General features: G+C 40.8%; 1 protein-coding gene across 7 annotated transcripts; it reads left to right on the forward strand.

The window, feature by feature from the left end:
• The first annotated feature begins 1,736 nt into the window (after nt 1-1,736).
• LOC135522365 (upstream stimulatory factor 2-like) lies at nt 1,737-18,897 on the forward strand. 7 transcript variants are annotated; one of them, XM_064948535.1, is made up of 11 exons: nt 1,737-2,176; nt 7,564-7,601; nt 7,907-8,010; nt 9,039-9,158; nt 9,427-9,574; nt 9,883-9,970; nt 11,660-11,698; nt 12,778-12,836; nt 14,626-14,732; nt 15,088-15,216; nt 15,883-18,897. In XM_064948535.1, exons 1-11 carry the CDS (start codon nt 2,136-2,138, stop codon nt 15,970-15,972), a joined length of 963 nt encoding a protein of 320 aa, XP_064804607.1. In that variant the 5' UTR covers nt 1,737-2,135; the 3' UTR covers nt 15,973-18,897. The 7 variants fall into 7 exon arrangements, with proteins under 7 accessions (XP_064804607.1, XP_064804613.1, XP_064804610.1 ...); XM_064948538.1 differs by having other exon boundaries at nt 1,738-2,176; nt 14,626-14,720; XM_064948534.1 differs by having other exon boundaries at nt 1,739-2,176; nt 7,904-8,010.
• The last annotated feature ends 1,240 nt before the right edge of the window (nt 18,898-20,137 follow it).

The following is a 20,137-nucleotide window of genomic DNA, read 5'->3' on the forward strand; positions in this document are numbered from 1 at the left end:
GACTGACTGTACACTGTAACGTTACTGCATGATTGTAGCGGGTTTACTAACGCCTTACTTCTATTAGCTATGCTGACAATGACGTTACTTTAGCTAATATGGTGACAACGATGTGTGTAGCGGTTTGGCTTGGAAAGGTTGTTCGCATGGTCACACAGCTGAGCTGATGTGTTGTGCATTGAAGTCCAGAAGCAAATGGGAGAGGTGAGAGGAGAGCACATAGATGCAAGAAGGAATACAACGTGTTTCCACCTGGTCAGGGGTGTATTACATCCTATATCAGCGAGATGCAGGCAAGAGTTTGCAAGGCGGTATTGAATGTATGTGCATGTGTCAGTGTCTGTCAACTCAAATTTGTCTCTCGACTTGTGTGCACCTACTTTGTAAACTTTCATTCATGGGCTAGGTTGAAGCAACCTCATAATGGGTATAGGGAAATTTGAGTATCAGTAGCCTAAACCTATCGCTGTTACATTGAACTTGGTGAATAGAATATGAATGAGAATCATCCAAAATGCTGTAATAGAAATACAAATATTCCTCCCTCATCTTAAACGACACTGACCATCACTGATCTGTCGATACTTTTATGAACATGTTGGCCAAACAATCACACATTCAGTTAAAAGAATACCTGAAAATATATACTCTTTTGAGGCCTCTCAGACTTTGAGAAAACACTCTTTGGAACCAGAAGCATCATCAAGCCCATGATATACAATATATCCTGAGGAATGGAAGAGTGGGTTGTGAATGGCATTAAAGATGCATAGAAATACTAATGGTTGCCATAAGCAGACGAAGAGAGGTCAGCCTAGAATTTCTGTCCCCTGAAAGGCTCCAGGGCCTGGTTTCCAAAAGCATCTTGTGGCTAAGTTCATCTTAGAACCATAGGATCATATGGTTCTAAGATGAACTTAGCTATAACATGCTTTTTGGAAACCGGGCCCAGGTCTTTAATAGGCCCAGAACACAGTTACTCGCACAATTTCAGCTGCTTTATCACGAGGGATCTTTGTTCTCTGGCAAACTCCTAAGACTGAGCTACTGTAGATCATATTTAAGGAAGCTGTCAAGAAAATGATCATGCTCACACAATCTAAAACGTATTAAATCATATCAAATATGCAACATGTTCCTTGGTGGTGAATAGAACATATCAGTGGAAGACGAATCTCCTACACATATCCTCTTAAATGTAGCTATTTAAATGGAACTAATTATATATCAATCACTGTCTCTAGGTAGACTTTGCACACGATTTTTATTTTATTGATTCAATGTTTACAAATTGCTCAATGCACCATAAAAGGGTGCGATTTGTTATCGTATATCACTTTTATTTAAAAAGGGTAGTCATGTGGTTAAAGCAAAAACCCGGATTCGATCTCAGCGCTCACCTGAGTAAACCAACGTGATCAGCAGCATCATGTCACATGAGCTTGATTTGTACTCCGAACACAGTTTCTAAACCATCTTTGTTGTAAATATCAGACATGAATGTAGACAGAAAAAAAATAATCAGAGGTGTATTTGTAATGTTGTGTAATGATACAAATGGTTGGCACGCAATGGATATAATGGAATTGAGAAGGTTGACATTCATTTCAAACAGGGGCACATCAAATCAACATTGCTGTGTAGCCTACTGTACATAAAACACATTTCTACATACTGCTCTTCCAAGATCAAAAGTTGAACAAAAATAGATGCAGGGCGGGGAATTAAATTTTGCAAACACCAACAGTCCACTCCATATTTTGTGAGACACGACGGACGCTGGTTTACTGCAAAGGTTGAGAGGATAAAAAAACCGAGCGTGAGAAAACATTTACCGAAATTACTCGACGAATCACTGTGCCATAACCTTGCAACGAAACAATTCCAACAGTCCAAGTTGCTATCCTGACGACACTGACTCAATTTAGCAGTGCGAGTGAAACCGTGAGAACGAAAGCTTCGAGAGCGACATAAACCCCAGCCAGCGGCAGCGGTCTCCATTTTAACTTCGAGTCCGATCTATGCCTCACGTGTCTTGGACTGTCTCTCTCACATGACCCGAGTGTTTGTTCCCGTGATCAGCACTTCCATCTACGCGTCTGTGTCAGTGAATATCACATTTTATTCCAACCCTGATGGATATGCACCTCGAACAGAGTCTGGACACCGCGACAAGGTAATACAATGTCCGCCACTTCCTCTCCATCATGTACGGAAGTCTCCTCTAGAAAGCGAAGGCCTGGCCTCCATTTTCTAGAGAACAGCTTGATTATGTGTAGTATAAACTAGATACAGTAAAGTTGTTTTAATTTAGTAATATTTTTGCACAGTTAATCTAGCAAATCCAAATAGGAAAGGGTTACAGTATAGCAAACGATTGCAGCATTTCATGCAAACACTGTTATCCACGGTAGTGAATTTACAGTAGGTAAGTAATCTTGCTAGTAGTAACGCTAGGCAGCTAACTAACTAAACTAACGTTACCTAACGTTAGTTAGAGATCCAAAGTTAACTTGCTAGTTTACAGCTAGAATGTAATTGCTACATCCATTTTTGGACTTTAAAAAATAAATATGCACTATGTAGAACTCGCTCTGCCACAAAACAAGCAACTATAGTGTAGAGAATCATAGTACCATATAAACCACATTGAAATATATTTTCCATAACCAAACATATTGTATTTTCTGCTGTTTGAAGGAGGTGTACAAAACTGAAAGTAAAAGACTCAAAAACGAAACTTAAGAGCGGGAAGAATAGAAATGGCACAGAGAGAATAGATCTGCTGCTTCATAGACTTGCTTTCAATGAGAGTGACACATCTATAATGTACTATTCTATGTGAATTTGGTCAGGTCATATAAGGAAATCGGTCAATTTAAATCAATCCATTAGACCCTAATCTATGGATTTCACATGATTTGGAATCCAGATATGCATCTGTTGGTCACGGATACCTTAAGGTATGGGTGTGGATCAGAACCAGTCAGTACCCCCTCTCACACCTCTTCAATGGCTGTGCGAAGTTCGTAGATATTGGCGGGAACTGGAACAGGTTGTCGTACACATCGATCCAGAGCATCCCAAACATGTTTAATGGGTTACATGTCTGAGTATGCAAGCCAGGGAAGAACTGGGGACATTTTCAGCTTCCAGTAAGCAAAGGGTGGCTACTTTGAAGAATCTCAAATATAAAATATATTTTTGATTTATTTAACTTTTTTTTTTTTTTTTTTTTTTTTTGTGACTACTACATTCCATATATGTTATTTTATAGTTTTGTTTTCACTGTTATATTACAATATAGAAAATAATACAAATAAAGAAACCCTGGAATGAGTAGGTGTGTCTGTACTTTTGCCTGGTACTGTGTGTATATACACACAAAAAGAAATCATATAATATGATAATGTTTTCTGTTAAAATCATAAAATTCCACGTCAATTCACAATGCAGAATAATGATCATATGACGTAGCCTATGTATGACCACTATGGCCGGGTAAGGATGCTATATCTACCGCAACCCTTTACAGACATGTCACTCGATAGCAACAATGTACTTTTTAGAGAATTTACAAAAAGGGACGCATCAGAAGCGTCTGTAGGCCTACCATTTCAGACCGTTGAATTCTGCTCCGGCATAGAATTTATCTCTATTTTTTACCATGACAACAATACACTTTGCTGATTTAATGTACTGATGTTTGTTATGGTGGGGTAGCTAGATGTGTTTTCTTTCTACTGAATGTCTTGCTTGGTAAGCCACGGTATTTCACAAACATTAAAGTACCTTTTTTTTTAGGAGAGTGTGGTCTATATTATTTGATTGACAGTTCTGGTTGCCTAGTGATGGCCGTTAGTCCCGCTTCATATATCCAGAGAAGGTTTTGTGTCAGCATTTTAATAAGCCGTAGTGTAGCCTACCCTAAAAGACAAACAAACAGCCGAGGCGCTTTCAAGTGTAATTGATACAGGCTAGGCTATTCTACATGCAACAGACCGAAGACTGAACACAAGCTTGCATCACTAGCCATGAGAATGCTCAGGCAAGGCAGTGCCCAGGAGAGAGGATGGGGCTGGCAGAACCATGCCTATATGATCTCTTGGTATCTGCACCTCGCAATGTTTTGTCTTGCATGCCTCGCATATTCACTATAGTTTGCCTCTTCCTCCCTATTTTTATTTAAATTACACAACTTTCCCCAGGCCTTTTATTGTCTAGTTGGGTTATAACAGGGAAAATAATGTTTTGTGATAACTGCCCTGTGATTTTAATTATGTGGAGGGGGGGGACTGTTTTTCGGTTAGGGATGTCGTTTAACGTTTAAACATTCACACCTAGTATATGAGTATACACCTGCTCTGACAGCTATGATCCCATATTGATGTACCTCATCCCCATACTGTTTGTATTTATTTACTTTTCTGCTCTTTTGCACATCAATATCTCTACCTGTACATGACCATCTGATCATTTATCACTCCAGTGTTAATCTGCAAAATTGTAATTATTTGCCTACCTCCTCATGCCTTTTGCACACAATGTATATAGACTTTTTTTCTACTGTGTTATTGACTTGTTTGTTCTTTACTCCATGTGTAACGCTGTGTTGTCTGTTCACACTTCATGCTTTATCTTGGCCAGGTCGCAGTTGCAAATGAGAACTTGTTCTCAACTAGCCTACCTGGTTAAATAAAGGTGAAATAAATAAAAAAATGTTAAATCCACTTTAATCAGTGTAGATGAAGGGGAGGAGACCGGTTAAATTATTTATTTTTAAGCCTAAATACAATTGAGATAAGGATTGTGTATGTTTGCCATTCAGAGGATGAATGAGCAAGACAAGATTTAAGTGCCTTTGACTGGGGTATAGTAGTAGGTGCCAGGCACACTGGTTTGTGTTAAGAACTGCAACACTGCTGGGTTTTTCCATGCTAAACAGTTTCCCGTGGTAATAAAGAATGGTCCACCACCCAAAGGACATCTAGCCAACTTGACTCAACTGTGGGAAGCATTGGAGTCTACACGGGCCAACATCCTTGTGGAATGCCTTTGACACCTTAGGTGTTCCTAATGTTTGATGTACTCTGTGTGTGTGTTTTTTTTGTTTTTTTATCATATTTTTTGCAGCAGTGGCAAGAATGTAGCAGTAGTGGGCCACCACTGCTAAATGAATAGAGGAAAACACGGCCCATTGATTCTTGAAGAATTAAACATACTAAATTTAGAATATCTCATCCACGTGGATGCTAGGTGAATTGCAACAACACTTTGAATATAAACAACTCTCCCCCTTCCCTGCATCAAATTTTTCCACAATTCTGTGAGGAAGTTAATGTCCCAAGGATCCCAGATATCATACTGTAGACCATGGTGGTTACCTCCCCAAGGATTCAAGATTGCATAGATGATGGTGGAGACTATTTTACTTTAAGTTCACCAACTTCAAACAGCCATGATTTTTTTGTTTGTTATTGAAAATGTATTGTCCTGCGATTTAGATTATTCTCTGCAGAACGATTCCCTACACTATTCAAATTGTGTGACGAGTGTAGAATTTTAGCAACCAGGAAATGACAGCGATTTCTACATCGGCCCCTTGCCCCAGTCTGCCATTGTTCGTTGTGATTGAGGAGGCGATGACCATGCCTTTTAAGGGAGGGAGCAGTGGTGTAAAAATACTGCTTAGTTTGTTAATGATGTCTAAGTGTTGGAATATGCCCCTGGTTATCCATAAATAAATAAAACAATAAAAGGATGCCGTCTGGTTTAGAGGTTGACCGATTATGATTTTTCAACACCAATACCGATTTATTGGAGGACCAAAAAAATCCGATACCGATTAGTCGGCCGACTTTAAAAAAAATAAAATAAAACATTTTTTTTTGTGTGTGATGATAATTACAACAATACTCAATGAACACTTTTCTTTATTTTAACTTAATTTAATACATAAATAGCATCCATTTAGTCTCAAATAATGAAGCATGTTCAATTTGGTTTAAATAATGCAAAAACACAGTGTTGGAGAAGAAAGTAAAAGTGCAATATGTGCCATGTAAAAAAAGCTAACGTTTAAGTTCCTTGCTCAGAACATGAGAACATATGAATGCTGGTGGTTCAATATTCCCAGTTAAGAAGTTTTAGTTTGTAGGAATTATAACGCATCGACTATTTCTCTCGATACCATTTGTATTTCATATACCTTTCACTATTGGATGTTCTTACAGGCATTTTAGGATTGCCAGCCAAATCTCGGGAGTTTATAGACTTGAAGTCATAAACAGCGCTGTGATTCAAGCATTGCTAAGAGCTGCTGGCAAACACACAAGTGCTGTTTGAATGAATGCTTACAAGCCTGCTGCTGCCTACCACTGCTCAGTCAGACTTCTCTGTTAAATATCAAATCATAGACTTAATTATAATATAATAAACACAGAAATGCGAGCCTTTGGTTATTAATGTGGTCAAATTCCAGAAACTATCATTTCGAAAACAAAACATTTATTCTTTCAGTGAAATACAGAACCGTTCTGTATTTTATCAAATGGGTGGCAACCCTAAGTCTAAATATTGCTGTTACATTGCACAACCTTTAATAGTATGTCATAATTATGTAAAATTCTGGCAAATAAATTACGGTCACACAGTTTGCAACGAGCCAGGCGGCCCAAGCCGTTGCATATACCCTGACTCTGCTTGCACTGAACGCAAGAGAAGGGACACAATTTCCCTAGTTAATATTGCCTGCTAACATTAATTTCTTTTAACTAAATATACAGGTTTAAAAATATATATACTTCTATGTATTGCTTTTAATAAAGGCATTGATGTTTATGATTAGGTACATTTGTACAACAATTGTGCTTTTTTCGCGAATGCACTTTTGTTAAATCATCACCCGTTAGGCGAAGTTGAATTAGGCTGTGATTTGAAGATAATTTAACAGGCACCGCATTGATTATGCGCAACGCAGGACAAGCTAGTTAACTACACATGGTTGATGATATTACTAGGTTAACTAGTGATTATGTGAAGGTTGATCGTTTTTTTTTATAAGATAAGTTTAATGCTAGCTAGCAACTTGCCTTGGCTAATTGCAGCCACAAGGTCCTTTTGACGCTGCACTCGCGTAACAGGTGGTCACCCTGTCACTCAGTTTCCTTGTGGATTGCAATGTGATCGGCGTCCAAAAAGGCAGATTTACCGATTTGTAATGAAAACTTTAAATCGGCCTAGCCGATTTTAAATCGGTCGACATCTAGTCTGGTTTGCTTAATATAAGGAATTTGAAATGATTTATTCTTTTATTTTTTATACTTAAGTATATTTTAGCAATTATATTTACTTTTGAAACTAAAGTATATTTAAAACCAAATACTTTGACTTTCTATTACGGTATCTTTACTGTATGACAATTGGGTACATTTTCTGCCACTGCTTGCAATTAGCCAGGTCACTGTAACATTTGTACTCCACTGCCATCCCTACTCTGTTAACCTTGTCTGCTAAACCTTGCTTGCCTATATTTAGGATTGTTCCTTGTTTATGTCTTCCTAGTCACGAAAAACAAGAAGAGGAGGTCGTCCAATTAGAAGGTAAGAATTTATGTTGGGATGTATGTGTTTCGGATGCATGTGTGCCATTGTGCGTAACTTCACCATTCTGACTCTTTCACACATTTCAATGTACTGACGTTTCAGACATCCTCTTGAAAAACCTGCTTTAAAAACCAACCAAAGAACAGACCAAAAACACACGCTTAAGTGTCAAATAGTTTTAGGCCTAGCATTTTTTGCAATAATGCACCTTGCCTCACTAATTTCTCATCAATGGATATCTGAGTGTTATTTTTCTCTTCCATCCTTCTATCGATCCTCTCATTCCACTGTCCTCTCAGGAGACGGGGAAGGGGAGCAGACTGCTGTTACCATAGGCAGTATTCAGCAGGCCCAGGCATTCGCGGACCACAACATTCAGTACCAGTTCCGCTCTGAGGGTGGTCAGGTGGGTGTCCTGTGAACAGCATTTTGCTGTTTTTAGAAACATTTAACTAGCTGAATTCACATAGGTTTGTTTTTGCTGTACGAGGTCAGTTTACTATATCACTTTCTCACACTAGAACAGGGATGGGAAACTCCGGTCCCCAGGGGCCAGAGTGGTGTCATACCCCCCCCCCATCCATAGCAAACACAGCTGATTTGAACAAATTGCATTATCAACTTAAGATCATGATTAATTGATTATTGGAGTCTGGTGTGTTAGCTGGGGCTGGACACCCAATCAGGCCCCAGAGGACTGGTGTTGTCCATCCCTCCACTAGAGAATCAACCGTATCACACAATGGAAAACCCTGAATAACTCTGTAATTCAACACTAGCCTCTCCGTTGAATTGAGAGCCTTGTGTGCGTTCGCTCTGAACCCAGACAATAGAACCGGCCAGGACACTGATATAGGCCTACAGGTTTGGTTGTCAAATTGGTTCTTAATTGTGACTGTTTATGTCTACGCTTTTGTGGATTGTCACAGAAAATGTTATATCTTCACATAAACCATTTTTTTGGGAGGGTGAAGGAATAAGCTAGTTAGAGCTGGTCCTTTCGCTGCTCATTTGGAGTAAACAGAGCTGGTGTGAGTGATCATGTGATTCCAATCCCCTTCCTGGATTGGCATGCGGCTGGTGTCACATGTTAGTCAGGAGGCGAGTCACACGATGAAGGGGTACAAATACTGATTATTTTGAAACGAACACGTGCTTTTCTGGATCTGGCTGTTTTTATATTGAATTAGACACATTCTGCCATATAAGCATAAGTTGGGTGCGTAGATCACTTATAGGCCTAGTGGTATCATTCAATGTGCAAGGTCTTAACTACTATAGCCTAGGGTGTGAACATCAGTATGAGGTAAACAACCTGCAAGTACTGAAAACACAGTGACATTAAAATGACCATGGTCAGGCTAGAAGGCACCCCACGCTCTTTGTTGTAGAATTAATGACTCTGGTTTCTCTCTGTCTCCCTCTCTTCCTCAGGTGACTTACCGCGTTGTCCAGGTAACTGACCAGCAGCTGGAGGGGAGAGATGACGGGGAAGGGCCGATTAGCGTGGTCTCCACGGCCGCCTTCCCCGGCGCTCCTCAAGCAGTGGCCCAGGTAGGTACCAGAACACCAGGAACCGAGGCCACTACTGTCACCACTTACAATAATACAGTTCCCTAATGACTACGGAGCCTGACATACTAAAGTGTGTTAAACTATTGATCGTTATACAAGTTATCTGTGTATTGTTGTTGTGCCGGAATCAGGACACTTTTATTTATGTATATTATATATCACTTGTAGTTAATTATTAAGTAATATCCGTGTTGTAAGTTAGTTGTCAGTAGGGCTTGCTAACCCGTCCCACCTTGTCCCCTGTCAGGCTGTGATCCAGAACCCTTTCAGTAATGGGGGTAGCCCCGTGGGAGAGACACTGGGAGGGGAGACGCGCTTCGCCTACTTCCCAGCTACGGCTGTGAGCGACGGCACTGTGTCTGTGCAGACCACCTCCGACCCCACTCAGGCCGGGGGTGAGTCAGCTCTACCTCTACTTCTAACTCTAGTCTAGCAGTCTTCTGAGGGCAAAATACTGTCCCTCGCTTTTGGTTCAAGTCCAAACAGACATAAAGAAGAATGACCACTTATCAAATTGCCATTTTGAGTACCATGACCCGGTGCTGACTGAGAGAGATTAACTGTTCATCCCCTCAGCCACAAGGTTTGTCTCGGTGCTGGAGTCCAGTGTCACTCAGCAAATTCTCCCTTAAGACGTTGTCACTGAGATCTCCAACCTGCCCCATCCCTCGCTCTCGTTTCCATGTCATCTCTTCTCCCACAGGTCAGTTCTACGTGATGATGACCCCTCCTGACATCTTGCAGACAGGCACACAGCGAACCATAGCCCCGCGCACACACCCCTACCCTGAGTGAGTATCAACCATACTGCTTCTTCCTCTCCTCCTATGTCCCTCATTTTAGGGGGACTCTGAAAGGAGAGCCCATGCACACAGTAGTCTGAGCCACTCCAGATGTTAAGCAGTCAAAAACCTACCTATGCCGTCCTTAAGTTCATCTTCCACAAGCATGTCAGACATGTTTTGCAAGTAGAACCTAGCCTATGCGCCTAGGTGTTATGTGATAATTTCAACTTTTCATCAATAATGACCTGTTAAGAAGTAATTTGACTGGATTTTTCTAGAGCATCTAAGAGTTGGTTTACATTGACTCTGAGATGTATCAGTTAGACTGGAAAACGATAAGTCACTGATGTTGACTATTGAAAAAATAGTATATTGACTATTCTCTTCAAAATCTGAAAGTAAAGTTGCACCCCCCCCCCATTCACTTTCACAGAGATTTGGGTTGAGCAAGAGAGTGACCTGGGTCAGACGGGTGTGTGTGTGTGTGTGTGGTTTCCTTGAACACTCAGCTGTTCTTGTGGTATGGATGATGTCATCACAGGGTTGTTGTGTCCCTGTCCTTGTTGCCCTGGTTTCCCAATTCCTTGTCTACTTCCTCATTTGTTTATCTCTTTCAATCATTGATATCATTATCATGTGATTAAGCTATTTTCCTCAAACCACTCTGAATGAGTAACACTGAATCAAAACCAAACTGTTAAATCTGGTTAATCCTTTCTGAAAATCAAATTAATCTCTCATGCCAAATGGATGATTAATGATATGTGTGTCAGTGAATTAATTTGACATTAGTGTTCTGGTTAATTTAGGAAATTAATTATTTTTCAACGAAGACATACTGCATGCCCAGTGCCAAGGGGTGTGAGTAAATTGTAAACATGCTCATAAACTAGACATATAATCTAGAAGGGGGGAGTGCCAGGCAAGTGTTTGTATATAAAACAAGGAGTTGTGTGTTTATGAGATTGTGTTTCTATAGTTCTGCACATAAGGGAAATGGTTTGGAAGGATAGGTAATGCTGTACTTGTTTTGCCATCCAGAATGAACGCATGATCCTCTGAAATGTAATTTGTGTTGGACTGAATGGATATCCCTTGCCTTGCAATTTCCCTGCCTGTATATGATGAACACTTATTCTCAGGCCTGTAGAACAACATGGAGATTTTGCACCTCTTATACTCTGAAAAATACATTTTAGCTTTAGCTTTAGGTAAAGGGGATGGCCATCAATTTGCACACAGTAAGGATGGGCTATGGGTTTGTTATTAGGACTGATCTTGACTCTTCCCAAGTTCTTTAGGCTACTTGGGGCTTTTGTGTGGGACGTTCGTACAAGACTATCCCAGTTGTGTTTCTAGTGTCGGGCTGCAGTGATTCCCCAGGTCTTCTGGGCTACCAGTAAAGCTCTTATCTACTACACTGTTAAATATACAGTCTTAAAGGGCTGGATACCACTGCAGTGTGTGCTGTTGTCTAGGGAGGACTTGTTTTTCTGTGGTTTGCCATTCTATTCCCCCTTTCCATACGTTTTTCTTGTGTGATTAATTTTTTTAATTTTCTTGTGTGTGATTCTATTTTTATTTTATTTATTCTTACATCAACAACGCATAAACTAATCCATGACTGACCATATTTGATCTGTGCAAATACATGAAATTAAATGAAAACTTCCACCGCTTACCTGCCGTTCGCAGAGACGAAACCGAGATGCTGCAACATGACGGTTTAAACTGGTGAGGACAACTTCCACATCCCCCCCCTCCTCCTCCCACTGTAACCAATCAAATTAGGCCTTGATCATATACCACAAAGAAGAAGGCACAATCATACCACCTCCCTATTCCCCCTTCATTCCCTTTAGTACAATTCCCTGGTGATTATGTTAGACCCTTGATGTGATTGAGCTACATTTAGCATTGGAAAATATGTGTGTACTCTTTGATGGTAGTCCTGATGCAGTATTGCCATGAGTTGTTTTCATTTCAGTTCTGTAAGACGTTGAAGAGCTAGTGTAAAGTATAAACAGCCCACTTTGTTTTTGCTGGCTTTTAATTGCTTTTACTCATTAGATGCGAAAAAGGTAAGTGCACCGTGCGAACACCAGCCGTTTTGGTTTAATTTATGACACAATTCATTAGACGGATTAAAGCTTTGTCAAAGTAAGTGCTGTTGAATTGTATTAGTTTACTACCACGGCCCTGCGCATCTCGTCACCAGTGCCTTCATGAGCTCATCTGGCTGTCACGTATGGGGAACTTAATTAAAGAATACCTCTGGGAAGACACACACACACATGAAAAACAGTTGTCATTAGCCATACTCTGGACACCAATGCGACAACATCGCAATTTAGGATTATAATGATGCCCGCGCCTTAGACTCCCTGGGGTATAGTGGGGAAGGGCACGTACACCTCCAAGAAATCTGCCTGTCCAGACGGCCGTCAGACAATCAGTAATACAGTAATTCCAGTCACTGCGTCTCGCTGTCAGCACCAAGGTGGTGTTATTGCCTCATATACTGGCCCATACGGCTGCTTCAGATCAGCACGGCTGCCCAAGGCAGTGCAGGGCGGCCCCCCTGCAGAGTACGGCTCTGGTGCCTGAGTGGAATGTAATTGTAAAATGGTCAGGTGCTTTGAGATAGTGGTTCTGGTGGGGGATTTCTGCACTAGATTAGTTGCGTGGAGCGCTGTAGTCTGAAGATTTTTTTTCTTTTAGTCTGAAGAGTTGCACCTGTTTTGTACGGAGGTGGCCTGAGGGCTCCCGGGTTTAGAACATGGCTGAAATGTGCTATTTGTTTTTGTCTGTAGGAAAATGGATGGCCCACGGACACCCAGAGATGAGAGGAGGAGAGCTCAACACAATGAAGGTGAGCAAAGAGAAGTTACTTCCATCACCCACAATCCTCCATGCTTAATGTTCTCAGAGCCAATCTTTTTTTATTTATTTTTTAGCTTTATTTATTTAGGCAAGTCAATTAAGAACAAATTCTTATTTATTTTCAATGACGGCCAAGGAACAGTGGGTTAACTGTCTTGTTCAGGGGCAGAGCAACAGATTTTTACCTTGTCAGCTCGGGGATTCGATCTTGCAAACCTTTCGGTTACTAGTCCAATGCTCTAACCACTAGGCTACTTGCCGCCCCATTCTATCTTAACCATGCAACTCTGTGCTTTACTTCTGCATTCCAAGATACACTACATGGCAAAAGTATATGGTACTTTTGTATACATTCTAAAATCATGGACATTAATATGGAGTTGGACCCCCCCCCTTGCTGCTAAACAACCTCCACTCTTCGGGGAATGCTTTCCTTTAGATGTCGGAACATCGCTGCAGGGACTTACTTCCATTCAGCCACAAGCATTAGTGATGTTGGGCGACTAGGCCTGGCTCACAGTCGGTTTTCAAATTAATCCAAAAGGTGTTAGATGGGGTCGAGGTCAGGGCTCTGTGCAGGCCAGTCAAGTTCTTCCGCACCGATCTTGACAAACCACTTCTGTATGAACTTTGCATTGTGCACTAATTGTCATGCTGAAACAGGAGAGTTGCCACAAGGTTAGAATGTCATTTTATGCTGTAGCGTTAAGATTTCCATTCACTGGAACTAAGGGGCCTTGCCCGAACCATGAAAAACAGGCCCAGACCAATATACATCCTCCAAACTTTAAGGTTGGCACTGTGCATTCGAGCAGGTGGCATTCTCCTGGCTTCTGCCAAACCCAGATTCTTCCGTCGGACTGCCAGATGGTGACGCGTTCTCTGGAGTGATGAATCACGCGTTTCCAGTGTTCAATGGCGGCGATCTTTACACCACTCCAGCCAATGCTTGGCATTGCTCATGGTGATCTTAGGCTTGTGTGCGGCTGCTCGGCCATGGAAACCCATTTGATGAAGCTTCCGATGAACAGTTCTTGTGCTGGCGTTGCTTCCAGAGGCAGTTTGGAACTCTGTAGTGAGTGTTGCAACCGAGGACAGACAATTTTTTTACACGCTTCAGCACTTATTGGTCCCGTTCTGTGAGCTTGTGTGGCCTGCCACTTCACGGCTGAGCCGTTGTTGCTCCTAGACGTTTCCACTTCACAATAACAGCATTTATAGTTGACCGAGGCAGCTCTAGCAAGGCAGAAATTTGATGAACTGACTTGTTGGAAAGGTGCCACGTTGAAAGTCACTGAGCTCTTCAGTACGAGCCATTCTACTGCCAATGCTTGTCTATGGAGATTGCATGGCTGTGTGCTCGATTTTTATACACCTGTCAGCAACTGGTGTGGGTGAAATAGTTGAATCTACTAATTTGAAGGGGTGTCCACATACTTTTGGTCATGTAGTGTATGCAATTTCTTTTTAAATGTGTTGCACCTTGTGATGTTTTGTTTGTTGAAGCCAAAGCCACATTAAGTGGACAGTAGATATTTTTTCTAATTCTATCCCAAAGACTCTTGTCAAGTGGAGGCACTTTTTGGGAATTTCATTTTGTATATCAACCAACCACTAGATGCTGCTGTTGAACTGTCTGTTGTTCCCACAATGTCACATGTCTAGCTAAGTGACTATTCAAGGCATACAGAGAAACATATCCTTGTAGACACTAACCACTCCCCATATGTATCCCTATTGTTCCTCTTTCTCTGAACCTGTTCCGTGTGTCTTAACAGTTGAGAGGCGGCGGAGAGACAAGATCAACAATTGGATTGTCACACTCTCCAAAATCATCCCCGACTGCAACATAGACAGCACCAAGACGGGGGCTGTAAGTCACTCTGTAAGGCACTCTTAGCAACTTTGTCGTGTGTGTGTGTGTGTGTGTGTACACATTTTAATGTACTTGTGAGTACCAGAAGAATGGTAAACCATCTTAAATTCAAAGATGTGAGGACATATTGCCAGTCCTCCCTTTTTAAAGGCTATATTAAGCCTAGGGGTTAGGTTAAGATTTAGGGTTAAGGGTAGGCTTAGGGAAAATAAGGGGGGTGTTTGCATTCATTTAGACGTGTGTGTGCATGCACGAATATTGGTATTTTATTAGGATTCCCAACAGCTTTTGCGAGAGCAGCAGCTACTCTTCCTGTCGTCCCCACGGCAGGATGTCTTAATTTACTCCTCTCTCCTTCCCCCAGAGTAAAGGGGGCATCCTGTCTAAGGCGTGTGACTACATCCGAGAGCTCCGTCAGAATAACCAGAGGCTCCTGGACGGTGTCAAAGAGGTGGAGAGAGTACAGGTGGACAACGAGCTCTGCAGACAGCAGGTAAAACAGCCGAGAAAGAAGGCTATCCCAAAGAATCAGAGGCCTAGCCTGGACCCGGATCTGTTAGTGCCGTCGTGCCAACTACTACGGTCATTGTCAGGCACAACATAGCAGTTGGCAAGACTGCACAAACTGATTTTGGGACCAGGCTATCACATAGGATCACATTCCTGCGAACAGAAAGGGTTAATGTTCGAACAAATGTACGCGTTTGATTACGTTTAACGTTCATTTTACATCTGACGATCGAAGTGCCGTTTTTACTTCAAAATTAAGTTATAGCATATATTTGCACGGAGAGAGTTTTGCCTTTTCATTCCTTACTGAATCCCAAAGCACTGTTCTTCATGTCCTCATTCTAATGCTCAGAAGTGAAGTCTCCAGTCCTGTGGGGGAGAGAGAGGCAGTGAGTGTGTGATAGCCCAGAGGAGAAACTGGGATGATAGTACAGTACCTTGAGATTTAAAACAGATGGCTGTTGTGGCCAAAATTGTCTAAAACTTTTGTTGAAAAGTGTATACAACAGACGTTTCTGTCTAGAATCATTGAAAGAACAAGGCCTAGAAGTTGACTTTGTATTTTGCTAAGTTGCTGCTAATTCATTGATTACATTGAGGACACCCATTTTGTTGTTCGTCGGCGGACATTGTTTGTTGTTTGTCTCAGATCGAGGAGCTGAAGAATGAGAATGCCCTTCTCCGAGCTCAACTCCAGCAGCACGGCATCGAGAGTGTGGGCGAGACACCACCACAATGAACGAGGGAGACTGGGAGAGCAGGATGGGTAGAAGGAAGAGGAGGACGAGGCAGACTGGAGATGACACGTAGGAGCAGAACAAAACGAACGGGCTACTGACAAATCACTCTTTTTCACAGTCGCTGACAGTTAGACAGTCTTCCCTGGCCTCGTCTTTGAGGCTGCATCCGAGACTCTTGGCAGGCTCCTGCTGCTTTGTTGGCTGCACTCGACTGATCCAGGATCAGTCGAAATGACAAAAGACGCCACCGTGTAGACCATAGACATGTCTCAGAGAGAGAAGAGGTCACAACCACCAGAGAAAAACCCTCTACTAGCCCAGAGAAACCCACTGCACAACTCCTCCCTCCCTTTCTATATTTATTTAGTTCCTCACCTGTGGACTGTGACGTTGGATATTTTGTTGTTGATTTGTTCTTTTCCCATTCTCTTCAGTCACGTTTTATTTTAGTCTGTATTTGTGGTTGAGTCATATTACAATTTTGTTATGTTAGCGGTTTTTAATTTATTAGTTTGTGTATTGTTAAAAATATGCCCAGAAAGACTCATTTAGAAAAGCTCATGTATCCTGGAGGAATAGATGATGTATGAGTGAGTGGTAGGCTACCAGCCAGTAGAACAGAAACACGATACAAATAAACCGCTGCATTGCAGAACTATGTGAAAGAATGCCTTGATAGTTGCCAATATTATTAGGCATTTTCAAAAGTGACACCAATATACAGTGAGCTCAAAGTATTGGGACAGTGACACATTTTTAGTTTTGGCTCCGTACTCCAGCAAATGATATAATGACTGAGGTTAAATTGCACACCGTCAGCTTTAGTTGTGGGGTATTTTCATCCATATCGGGTGAACCGTTTAGAAATTATAGCACTTTTTGTACATTGTCCCCACCATTTTAGGGGATCGGAAGTATTTGGGTGAATTCACTTGTGTAATAAAGTAGTCAAAAGTGTAGTATTTGGTCCCATATTCCTGGCATGCAATGATTGCATAAAGCTTGTGACTCTACAAACTTGTTGGATGCAAATGCCATTTGTTTTGATTGTTTCAGATGATTTTGTGCCCAATAGAAATCAATGGTAAATAATGCATTGTCATTTTGGAGCCCCTTTTATTGTACATTAGTTTCTAAACACTTGTACATGAATATGGATGCTACCATGATTGTGGATAATCCCGACTGAATCGTGAATAATGATGAGTGAAAGTTAGACGCACAAATATCATAACTCCAAGACTTGCTAACTTCTCGCCATTACGATAACGGGAGGTTAGCATATTTTTTGGGGGGGGTATGATGTTTATGCCTCTAACTTTCTCACTCGTCATTGTTCTCGATTCATTCAGGGCTGTCTGTAATCATCAAACACAAGCAAACAAACAGCAAATGCATCTAAGAAGTTTGTAGTCACAAGCTTGACGTAATCATTGCGCGCTAGGAATGTGGGACCAAATGCTAAACCTTTGAGTACTTTACAGCACTTTTTTTATATATATCTTTTTTATTTTTTATATATATACATAGTTCCCCCCCTGATTTTTAGGGGACCAAAAGTATTGTGACATTAATTTGTGTATTAATTTCTAAACAGCACCGATATTGATGAAAATGCCCTCAAATTAAAGCTGACAGTCTGCACTTTAACCTCCATCATAGCATCATTTCAAATCCAAAGTGCTGGAGTACAGAGCCAAAACAACTATCTCAAGGATGCAATTTTGGTTTACCCAGAGGAATAGCTGTGCTTTGCCCAATATCACAGTTTTACATTGCTTGCATTAACAGAGTTGTTGTTAAAATAGCATCAATGCAACGTTCTATAAATGTGTCATGTTGAAGTAAAGCCAATGGCCACTGGCGTTAGTGGGAAAATAAATGGTAATCAATAATTAATTTACTGTGTACGCTGGCCCTTTTCTACAATTATGCAATTTAATACACAATCTTTAAGGCTGGTTTGAGACTGGCCGGGTTCGATTATAGAGCATTTGATAGACCACTGATACGGCCTCTGAGAGAATGGTGGAGCTCTTAAAATGTCACCTGACATGAAGTGAGTGCAAATGTATATGATTCTGGGTGGAACATCACAGGTTGCATCTGAAATGGCACCCTATTATGTAGTGCACTACTTTTGACCAACAGTGATTTATGTAAGGGATAGGGTGCCATTTCAGACACCACCAAGTTTTTAATTTCAACATTGTGTCACGTTTAAAACTCACTCTTGAGAAAGCGCATTGAGTTCACTGCTGAGCTAAATTTAGCGGCTACAGAAGTCTGGATGTTTTTTGCGAATGTGTGTGTGATGCATCTGTCTTGATATGTGTAAGAATAACCACAAGGATCATGTCTAGCATTTTGGCTTTTATTTTTCTAACCAACACATCAAATGGAGATTAATGCATCCAGGGAGAAAGACTCTGGAGAGAATAAATGAACCAACTCACTGCTCAAGATAGAAACCAAGAACAGAGAAACTTCCCGTTCTTGCACCTCGTTTCTATGTTCTGACTTACCTCTCCTTGCAAACGAATGGATGCTAATAAAGACTTGGGGAAAACATTTTAATCTCAGACACTCTTTCACTCATCTAGGACAATAACGAAGTTGAAATGCGTTCAACGTGCAAACAGGCAAGTTGATGATGATGATGATACCAATGTTACTGATGACTGGATTTGCATCGTGTATTTTGTCCTGAATTTGGGGAAATGGGAATAGGTCAATTTGTTTTAGTCTCTGATCAGGGTGTTTTAGGCATGTACTGTCTGGCTCCAGAATCAGCAAAGCAGCACTAATACTCAACCCGGTGAAAAGTCATGTATACTCAATGATTCCACCTCGACAAGCTCTCCTACTCTGTGACCTTGTGCTTTTGTAAGTGCAGAATAAAATTGTTATCCTGTTTTGCTCAACTGTCTCTTAGAACTGTTGCTCTTCAGCTGAATATAGCCAAAGTTGACTGATAATGTTTATTTTGCAGTTGAATTCTACACATTTAGTGGGAAGTGAGCACGGTCAATTATGGTGAAAATAAGGTAGCGAAAGGAAATTGTTAGCTGTAGTTTGATATTTTTTGAAATATCAAAAATGAAATTTACCAGCCTCTATCCCCTGTAGTAGACGTGCTATTCTCAGGTTAGATTATAAGACTTTTTATAAGTAAAATGGCAGAAAAATAAATAATAGACTTGTAAATAACCTTGTCAGCATGTGTTCTGGCTCATTGTCTTTTCCCCTATACAGAATGTATTCCCTTCTAATGTTTTCATAATTGTTAAAATACTTTGGATGAAGGAAGGCCTACTACTACTGTATATTAATAACAAAGGTTGAAGAGAATTAATGATAGTGATAGAATTGATGATAGTGATAGAATTAATGATAGACATTGAGAGTACATGGGTGAAAAATGTAGCCTGGTTGCCAGTGTTTCTGCTCTTGCCAACTCCCTTTGGAATTGTCAGGCCAAAGCAAACATGTTTGACACTGACAGCAATGGAGTAGACTAGCACAAACTGATCTGTGCCCAGGCTATGAATAATGATAAAGGTAGAAGAGCAGTTCCTCATTATAAGCTGCAACAGATGGTTACTCATTTTTTTTTTCCTGAAATAAATCCAAAATTTGGTTATCTTTAATAAGATGATGATCCTTTTATTCAACTATGTTCAGCAGCAGGTGTGTGGTGTCACATCCACACGTGTGTTTCATTCTGTGTAGATGGACATCTCATAGGCATTGGGGCAACTCCTGCCTGGGTCCCTCTTTCAGGTGGTCTTTCAGCAGGGATTTGGTGGCTGAGATGGGCAAAGATTCATAAAAATATAAAAGACCAAAATATACAACAAAATACTGTTGCCAAAATATATTTAATTAAAATACATGTATTTTGTATTTTTAAAATATAGAAAATACATTTGCAAGTACCCTCCTTAATTATACTGTACTAAAATACAAACTCAATATGTAACAATTTCAATGATTTTACTGAGTTACAGTTCATATAAGGAAATCAGTCAATTGAAATGAATTCATTAGGATCTATAGGTCTATGGATTTCATATGACTGGGCTTGGGCGCAGTCACTTGGGAGCCAAGCCCACCCACTTGGGAGCCAGGCCCAGCAAATCAGAATGTTTTTCCCCACAAAAG

This window comes from Oncorhynchus masou, chromosome 30 (assembly GCF_036934945.1).
Source record: "Oncorhynchus masou masou isolate Uvic2021 chromosome 30, UVic_Omas_1.1, whole genome shotgun sequence".
NCBI classification, from domain to species: Eukaryota; Metazoa; Chordata; class Actinopteri; order Salmoniformes; family Salmonidae; genus Oncorhynchus; species Oncorhynchus masou.